Source organism: Hordeum vulgare, chromosome 2H (assembly GCF_904849725.1).
Source record: "Hordeum vulgare subsp. vulgare chromosome 2H, MorexV3_pseudomolecules_assembly, whole genome shotgun sequence".
Lineage (NCBI taxonomy): Eukaryota > Viridiplantae > Streptophyta > Magnoliopsida > Poales > Poaceae > Hordeum > Hordeum vulgare.
In genome coordinates, this window is record NC_058519.1 from 209814550 (window position 1) to 209824359 (window position 9810).

At 46.6% G+C, this 9810-nt stretch overlaps 1 protein-coding gene across 5 annotated transcripts; it reads left to right on the plus strand.

Moving 5' to 3' along the window:
- The first annotated feature begins 372 nt into the window (after window positions 1-372).
- On the plus strand, window positions 373-8041 carry LOC123425880 (TORTIFOLIA1-like protein 1). Of its 5 annotated transcripts, XM_045109630.1 has the most exons (7): window positions 373-1470; window positions 2792-2983; window positions 3107-3179; window positions 3269-3846; window positions 4550-5422; window positions 6800-6872; window positions 7633-7722. In XM_045109630.1, exons 1-6 carry the CDS (start codon window positions 724-726, stop codon window positions 6827-6829), a joined length of 2493 nt encoding a protein of 830 aa, XP_044965565.1. In that variant the 5' UTR covers window positions 373-723; the 3' UTR covers window positions 6830-6872; window positions 7633-7722. The 5 variants fall into 5 exon arrangements, with proteins under 5 accessions (XP_044965565.1, XP_044965563.1, XP_044965564.1 ...); XM_045109628.1 differs by lacking the exon at window positions 6800-6872 and having other exon boundaries at window positions 381-1470; window positions 3107-3164; window positions 7633-8041; XM_045109629.1 differs by lacking the exon at window positions 6800-6872 and having other exon boundaries at window positions 381-1470; window positions 3107-3164; window positions 3272-3846; window positions 7633-8041.
- Window positions 8042-9810: the final 1769 nt, after the last annotated feature.

Consider the following 9810-nt stretch of genomic DNA (forward strand, 5'->3'; position numbering starts at 1 on the left):
GGCCTCGCAACATGTCAAAGTTTTCAAGATTTCGGGATCAGTTAGTCCATGAAAGACTATCGCTGAAGACCCAAGGTATTTGCCTTAGTCCATCACGACACACAACACTCACAGCGCCAATCGGGGGCATACGGCAGGCTGCCCCATCCACATTGATTTTAGCACAACCCAAAGGAGGCGGAGTCCATCTTCTTACAGGAACCCTTCTTCTTTGCTTTCTTGCGTGAAAAAATCCAAAACTAACCATTAGAACCTCATGGGCTACCGAGGCGGGGTGTTGCCTGACCGACTGTAGATTCATCTATTCGATAGCTTCAAGCTCTTCTATATACCTGTTGACAATCTGTAATTTTCCTTCCTACAATATTCCCAAGCCGATTACTGACAAGGTGGCCCACTCACCCTCTTCCACCCTTCTCACCCGTCGTCTCGGAAGAATCTTGAACTCGTTCGCTCACTCCTCGTCTTCGCCCACCCCACCACCCACCTCCGCTCCAAAGGCGAGATCCCACCATCTCATTCCAAAATCGGCCACAAAACCCGGCCACAAACCCATCGACCGATTCAAAAGCTATACGAATCCCAACAAATCCACCCCGAATTCGCCACCGTATGCCTCCAATTGTAACCCAAATCCCACATCCCACCAGTTCAAATCTGAACTAGCAGCCATCCCCGTTCCCACTCTTGCATTCCCCAGATTCCCCACGCGAATCCGCCGCAATGGCGACCGCGGTCTCCAAATCCGCCACCAAATCGCATCCCAGGTCGCCCGCCACCGCGCAGCCGCCGAACCCTGCCTCCGCCGCGGCCGCCGCTGGCGCGGCACCGTCCAAGAGCGCTGCCATGGCGGAGCTCAAGTCGCGCGTGCTCTCCGCGCTCGCCAAGCTCTCTGACCGCGACACGCACCACATCGCCGTCGAGGAACTCGACCGCTTCATCCGGTCGCCGCCGTCCCCGGACGCCGTGCCCATGCTCCTCCATGCGCTGGCGTCCGACACCCAGGGGCTCGCCTCGCCGGCGCGGCGCGAATCCATACGTCTCCTTGCCACGCTCTGCGTGGCGCACCCCGACGCCGCGGCGCCGCACCTGCAGAAGGTGATGGCGCATCTCTCGCGACGGCTCAAGGACACGACCTCCGACTCGTCCGTGCGGGACGCGTGCCGCGACGCCTCCGGGCAGCTAGCGGCGGTCTACCTCCGGCCGCTTGCTGCTTCAGCAGCTGGCGAGGCGGGAAATGGGACCGTCGCACTGTTCTTGAAACCGCTCTTCGAGGTCATGGGAGAGCAGAGCAAGACTGTGCAGAGCGGGGCCGCGGCCTGCTTGGCAAAAACAGTGGAGGGGGCAGGCCCTGGACCTGGTGTGTTGGGGATGTTTGGTAAGCTTGGTTCCAGGGTTTTCAAGTTGGTCGGCGGACAGGGTGTGCAGGCCAAGGGGTCACTGCTCAATGTCATCGGAAGCTTAGCTCAGGTATGTGCTGTCTCCCAAATTTCTGTCTTGCATGCTATATATGCTTGATGAATCGAGTCATTGACATAACAAATTCTAGGCGATGGGAATTCATGGTAGACTGCTAGTTGTTATTTTTGTTGGAGATGCTTCTCTGTCTGTATTGGCTAATGCCGGAATCCTCAGTCATCCAGACCACCCACATCTGTTTTATGGGTGAAGACGGGAATGTCTAACTTGCCAAGTGCTGTTTGACACTGCTGTGCTAATTAGTTACTCCCTCTGTCCCAAAATAAGTGACTCAACTTTGTACTAAAGCTAGTACAAGGTTGAGTCACTTATTTTGGGACGGAGGGAGTACGAACTTACAATCATATTAGTCAGTTTCGGATGTGGCCTGTATATCTCACTGTCAGCTGTTAGGATGGAAATACTAGTTTTTTTATTTCTGTGCTGTAAAGTGTTTGGTGAATTACTGTCAAGAGAATGGACCACTGTTCGGAACGTGAAGAACTGATATCATAGGGCAACATTAGTCAGTTTGGATCTTTGGCATTTATTTCCCGCCACTGGGGCACTGGGCATATAAGGCTATGTCTCTTTTTAAATACTGTTCGACTCCATGAAGGCATGAACAATCCAAAGTATTATGTAGTTGGGATTTGAAGCTTCAAAGAGAATCTTAAACTTCTAGTTGCTTCTGGTAACTCTTCATTCTTGCCATTTTAGCTAGCATTACAATACATTCTTCACTTACCTGCTCATAGGCGTATGGCATGCAAATATTTTTCTGATATCTCGGATAAGTCAGTGGATTCATGCATGCACTAGCTGATACTACTGAAGTAGAAAACTGTTTTTTTAGACCTATTCTATTGTTCATTGGCTGTTTGAGCTAAGGAATTTGTTGTGTTAGTATCATAGTGCACACTTGGGAGTGTAAGACTAATAGTTAAGAACTTTAGGCCTTTTTTGGTTGGTGAGGGCTTGAATTCTGGAGATTAATAACTTGGATGATGTTTTTGAGCGTTACTTTTGTACTTTGTTACTTTGATTGATATTACCAGGCTCCAACACGTCATATATGACCTTATGCACCCATGAAAGTGTTCTGCACTCATCTTCTGGTTTTACCCATAAGACTGGAATGCCGAATTGCTTCTTTCTTTGTTATAATTAGTATCTTCATATGGTCTTATCATTGAAACTTGCTGCTTACGCAATTCCTAGCCTTTCTGCATATTTCATCAATCACTGTGGTGATAGAATCATAGAAACTATCAGCACGATTACTGACATCCTTGTTTGAGTATCTGTTGATGATTGATTTCCCGCCTTTCAGGTTGGAGCAATCAGTCCCCAGAATATGCAACAGACACTGCAAAGTATCCGCGACTGTCTCGAGAACAGTGATTGGGCTACCAGGAAAGCAGCTGCTGACACATTGTGTGTCCTGGCTACCTATTCAGGCCACCTGATAGGTGATGGGGCCGCTCCAACCATAGCTGCTCTTGAGGCTTGCCGTTTTGATAAGGTAATAAATAATCCTCCTCACTCTTATTGAAAATGTAGCATGTGCTGCTGCCCCATTTGGTTTCAGATGACCAAGTCATATTCATAATGAATTGATATGTTGTTCCTGCAAACACAATTCCAGGTAAGGCCTGTCAGAGACAGCGTGATCGATGCAGTGCAGCTGTGGAAGCAATTGACAGGTGAAGATACAAATGGTATCATCCTTTTCTTTTGTTGAACAAGTGCATGGTATTACTAGGGTGTTTACTATATCTGTATGCTTAATGTTAAACAATTTGCGCAGAAGATGGTAAAACTAAAGAACCAACTGGCAGTGAAATGAAGCTGGATTCACCTAGCAATAATGAGAAAGCAAAGGGCAGTAGCATAGCTGAAAAAGCAGCAGTTCTCTTGAAGAAAAGACCTACACTAACTGACAGGGAATTGAACCCTGAGTTTTTTCAAAAGCTTGAGACGAGAACCACAGATGACTTGGCTGTTGAGGTGGTAGTTCCCCGCAAGACGCTACAATCTCATCTACAAAGCGAAGATGATCCAGAAGAAGCAGATGGCGATCATGTTGGTGCTGCTAACAGCAATGGATCTGCAGATGATGAAGGAAGTCTGACTCAAGGGCGGGCTAGTTCTAGTTTTCAAAGTGTTCGAAATAAATGGGCTGGCCAAAGAGGAAGTAGAAACAAAGATGCAAAGACTAGACCATCTGATGTTGAAGATAGGTGTGAAACCAGTGCAAAAGATTCTGCACCAATGACTATCCCAGGAGATGGTCCCTTCATAAATAATAAAACAAACTGGTTAGTGATACAGAAGCAGTTATCACAATTGGAGAGACAGCAAACGAGCCTCATGAACATGTTGCAGGTTAGTTCTGCTCAGGCTTATTCCACCCTGAATTTTTTTAGCACAGGAAGTTCTGAATTTTGATTTGTTTTTTTACTTCTAACTGTACAGCCATAAAATGTCACACCTTTTTAATTTCCACATTGATGGTAAGAAAAATACATTCCGAGTATGTTACATTTCAATCTCTCTGCAATTGTGTATGTGAAAGTGAAATTATAAATCTGTTTTCATATGGCATGTATTTCTTTGTGTGAGGCTGCTGCCAATCTTTTGTTATCACAGTTTTTACAGTGCTATCTAGCTAGTGCTATGATCTTACATGGTAATACAAATAAACCGAGCTTACATTGTTTAGTTATTTAGAAATAACCTTGTACACTTGTTGGATGTGAAATGGATTGCATTTACGGCGATTCCGGATCAAAGTTAAAATAAGGGTTAGGCGTTAGTTTTGTGTTTTGCCACCGCCTTGCGCTTATCTGACCAAAGCGCATGCTTATGCACAATTTTGTGCACATTAAGCGCTAGGCATTTCGCTATCACCTAGAGCCTAGGCGAGTCTTTTTTAACTATGTTTTGGGTGGTGATTGACTAATTGTTTGTTACTTATCCAAATGATACCATATATCATTATGATGTGCAACTTTTGAGGAGAGATTTTATGTTTATGAGACATCTTTTGGAAAGCTACATAATATCGATTGTGTTTTGCACATTTCAGGATTTCATGGGAGGATCTCATGACAGCATGGTTACTCTGGAAAACAGAGTACGTGGTCTTGAGAGGGTTGTCGAGGAAATGGCTAGGGATATATCATTGTCATCAGGCAGGAGAGGTGGTGGTTCAACCCTGGGCTTCGATTCATCTCCCGGCAGATCATCTGCAAAATACAATGGGTTTCATGAGTATTCTAATTCCAAATTTGGTAGGGGTGGTGATGGAAGGGTAGGGTTCGCAGATAGGTATTTTTCTGCAGATGGTATGGCTTCTGGTGTAAGAAGCCCATCTTGGAGACCAGATTCTGAGCAATGGGATTCATATGCTTATTCTGGATCACGAAGTGGAATGAGTTCCAGGAGAGGATTAGATTCTTTTTCATCTGACACCAGGGTTCCTAGAAACGGTAATGATCAAGCAGGCCCGAGGCGAGGATGGGACAAAGGACAGGGGCCATTTAGGTTTGGAGAGGGTCCTTCTGCTCGAAGTGCATGGAGAGCCTCGAAAGATGAGGCAACACTGGAAGCTATCAGAGTGGCTGGTGAAGATAATGGAAGTTCAAGGGCTGCTGCAAGAGTTGCTATTCCTGAGCTGGATGGAGAGGCTTTGAATGATGACAATCAAGGGGATGGAAGAGGTCCACTTTGGGAATCCTGGACCCGCGCGATGGATGCTATTCATGTTGGTGACATGGATTCGGCTTATGCTGAGGTCCTTTCAGCTGGAGATGCTGAGCTACTTGTAAAGTTAATGGAGCAAACTGGACCAGTCGTTGATCAACTGTCAAACGAGGTTTCGAATGAGGTTCTACATGCTGTTGGACAATTCCTTGTAGAAGAAAGCTTCTATGATATAGCTTTGAGTTGGCTTCAGCAGGTAAACTACTATCTTCCATTTTAAGAGAAATTATTCTATCTGAAATGCCGGAGATGTTTGTAGACTTAGCGACAACTATACCAGGGAAATGCCAAAGTTGTTTTTTTCTTTTCACTCCAAAACTGGTGCTGAACTATAAAAAGAAAAATCAAGTGCGCTTCATGTTATGACTCGGCATACCACTCTAAAGAGTGCATTTCAGTGTGCATGTGTTAAAGCATTTTTAAACAGTTACTTATTGTTCTTTACTGAAAATTGCATATTGTTCTAGTATCTCGTGCACAACTATCCTTTCCTTTTGGTGAGATAACATACCATGAACATTTCAAATTAGTTTAGGAAATTTGGATGTGGCAATATGATGCTGTCCTGAGGTTAGTGGGGATGGAGCTGAAGATACTGACGGTTTCCTGAATTCACAGTTCTTCCTAGTACTATATTTTTCAATATTAGGATATTGTGCTTTTATAATAGTTGTGGATATTGCTTTCGTTGTGGGCAATATATGCGGCGCACAAGGCCTATAGGGTGAACAAATGCATAAATCCAATCGAGCCGTCCGGTCTCATCAGTGTGGCCGAGATGCAAGTGGGACCAATCCCGCACCCCACATCTCCCTTTGGGCAAATGAGCCACCATAATATTCCAAAAACCTCATCTCATTGAATTTGTGCATTTGTTCACCAAGTAGGCCTTGTGCACCTGGTATGTTGCTTTTGTTAAATGCGCATGGTGTTCATGGAGCAGTGAATACGATTTGGTATTGGTGAATGTTTAAATGTTTCCAAGTTGTCCAGGAATGAGGAATATATCTGAGTAGGGAAGTTAAACGAAGTCAATAGTATCTAACTATCAACTAGTGTTCTAAAAAGCGCTTGGCACTGGGGAGCCATAATGGTGACACCTAAATCGGTCTAAGTGGGCTAAGCGTGCGAGGGCTGTGCCTTGTAGAACTTGCACCTACAACCTGTAAACAAGGCATCGACTATGAGTTTATCCGTCAATAACTATGTATTCCCACCGTCCTGGTTTATGTGGCGTTCACACATTCAAGGTTGTGTTTGGCCAATGGAACATGGGTTCTGTGCTAGAAAAATTATACCCATTGAAATTCATATCCAGAAAAAGTTTCAATGGTATACTCTTTAACACATGACTCATGTATCATTATTCACATTTTTTGACTGGTTAGTATTGTCACATTGATAGCCAAAGTTAAACCACGAAATACGAGGGCGCTGTAAATTGGGAAGAGGGAGTAATTAGCTACACAACCAAGTTAGTGGAATCATTCTTAACATATTCTTGGTAGAAAATCATTAGATGAGAACCGAAGTGCAACTGATTGACAAGTGGTCCTTTTGCCTTCTCAAACAGACTCCTGGCTTTTCATTTGGTCTAGAATGAAGGCCACTCATTTTGACTGGATTGCTACAAGGAAGATCGTGAAGTACGTGAATGATAGCTATGCTTTCTTCAGTGATCAAATGATTTTTATTTGTTAAATAGTAGTCCCTCCGTTCCGAATTATAAGATGTTCTAACCTTTTCTGAATCGGATGTATATAGACACGTTTTAGTGTGTTTGTTCACCCATTTCAGTGTTCTAACCTTTTCTGAATCGGATGTATATAGACACGTTTTAGTGTGTTTGTTCACCCATTTCAGTCCGTACGTAGTTCATATTGAAATATCCAAGACGTCCCATATTTCGGAATCGAGGTGATAGTTTAGTTTAATTTTGTTTGCTGGACAGTACAGGCAGCATTTAACATGTCGTGGAACTAATAGAGATGCAGTTATTTCTGTTTACTTGTGAAGCCAAAGCAGTACCATAACTTATGTTCTGTTCAGGCATAGCTACTGCTGCCAGATGATGGTATAGAAACTATAATTGTGGTTATCTATTATTTTCTTTTTCACTAAACGGTAGGCAGCATGTTGGTCAAACAAAAGTTTCTTGGAAGATACTACCTCCGTCCGGAATTATTTGTCGCACAAATGTATAAAAATGGGTGTATCTGAAACTAAAATACATCTAGATACATCCATTCCAATAACAAATATTTCCGGACGGAGGGAGTATGTTATTAGACCGGTATGATTGGTTGTGTGCTCCGATGTCAGGAATGTCACGGTTTAATATTTGAGTTGAATACTTGAATGCATTGCTTTAGCAACCTGTTTAAATCATGATTGTCCTGGTTGCAGTTGACCGATCTGGTAATGGAAAATGGATCCGACTATCTTGGAATCCCTCGAGATGCGAAGAATGACCTCTTATTTGGACTTCACGAAGCTACTGCCATCGAGCTGCCGGATGATTGGGAGGGTGCGACACCAGTTCAGATAATGAAGCAGCTAGCCTCATCGTGGCACATCGATCTGCAGCAGCTTATCAATTAGGGCCATTGGTTGACGTGTGTAAATTTCATTTGTTCATTATTGCTGGTCTTTTTGTTTGCTCTGTTGCTATTTAGGAGTATAATGATTAGATATGACAGAACGGGTGGGGGAGTGGTGGAACTGTGTGTTGGTGTTGGGTGATATATGATGTTGATATTGTTTTCCCTGAGTCGCCCCTATACTTATAATTTGAGAAATCATTTTTTTTGTCTTCTACCTGCGATGATGCTGTTTAATGTTTTGCTGAAGAATTTTGCTATCAATTGTTCCCCATTTTCTATCCAGGTCCGTTGAAAATGTTATTGCCCAAGTACACAGAAATCTGAAGCAAGACGATGCACTCAACCAGCTCCCTCCTGATGCTCCATAACTTTTCCGAAGCATCATTTGCAAAGGAGTGTCAACCTAACACTTTCCAATCTATTATTTGCCCATAGTCGCAGCACTCGTTCAGTCGTTCTCAGAGCAATTCCAATGGGACGGTCCATTTTGTCCGCCTTCGTTTGTTTGGATTGGTGGTCCATTTTGTCGGCCTTCGTTTGTTTGGATTGGTACGGACACAAAAGTCGGCTCAACGCGTCGACCCAAATGGACGTGCGTCCGCCTGACGATCCATTTCCGCTCCAATTTAAAGCTGGATTTACGTCAGCGCGGACATGAGACGAACGCTGCGCGCGCCTACTCCTCTTTCTGGGCTCGCCGGTCGGTGGCATCCATCACCATTTTCTCCCAAAACCCTCCCGCCCCACGCTCGCCATGGGCGACGACCTCGACGCCGCCGCCGGCCTCGCCTCGTCCGGCAAAGGCAAGCCTCGCGCGCCCCGGAAGGCCGCCGCGCCGAAGCCGAAGAAGGTGTTGACGCCCGAACAACGGGCAAAGGAGTCGGCCAAGAGGAAGGACCGGAGGTACGCGGCGAACGCGAGGGATGAAGCCATCGCGGCGACCGCCGCGCAGCAGCAGGTCACCAACGCGGCGGCAACGAGGGAGACGCTCTGCATGCTGGGGTTAAACCCTAGCCAGCACGGTCTCGTCAACGCCGCCGTGGCCACCGCGGTCAGCACCGGCTCATCCGCCTTCCCTCGGACGATGCTGCCCGACTCGCCCGACGCATCGGCTTGCAACCCGGTGCCCGACTTCCACGTCTACCCGCAGGCCTCCCGCCTCTCGGGGGAGTGCTCACCCGAGGTGAGCGTGGTCGCGCCTTCCGCACCCGCGCCCATCGACCTCAACGCCACACCGATGGTCACTGACTCGTTAGCCGGAGGCGCGAGGAAACACGCGCGGCAGACGCCAACCGACCAGCTGCCGGGCGCGCGCAACCTGTCCGACGGAATTGCCGACCGCCGGCGACGACGACTACATGCAGAACATGATCTTCGAGGGTGGTGCGTAGGCCGCTGGCTTCGATCCCGACGAGACACAAAGCAGGATGGCCGAGGGGCGTTCACGGCGCCCGCTGGTTACAATGAAGATCAGGCCGCCTTCATGCGTGATCAGGTCGGCCTGGACCTGGACGGCTTCCCTCTCGACCTTGAGTTCCCGAAGTACTACGGGCTAGAGGAAGAGGACGAGTGCGACATCGAAGCGGAGCCTTTATTTGAGGATGAGCTAGCCAACCAAACCGACGGGACGAAGCCGAAGCGCAAGAGCAAGCGGACCAAGGCATAGACGGCAGCCGAGGAGAAGCTTCTTTGCAAGTGTTGGATAGACATTGGGCAAGACCTCAAGACGGGCGCTGAATAAAGTATTCAACCTTTTGGATTCGTGTTCACCGTGAGTTTCATGATCGCAAGAAATTTCCGCCGTACCAAATAGTAAGCGCGCGTGGGTGCGTGTCCATTTCGAAGCGTTGGAGGGTGATCCAACAAGAGTGCAACAAGTTTTGTGCCACTCTTGAGAGCGTCAAGGCCCACCCCGTGAGCGGCATCGGCGTGCAAGACATGGTATGCTAGCAAGCCGCCCTCTTTTTGTGTCATCAAGTTT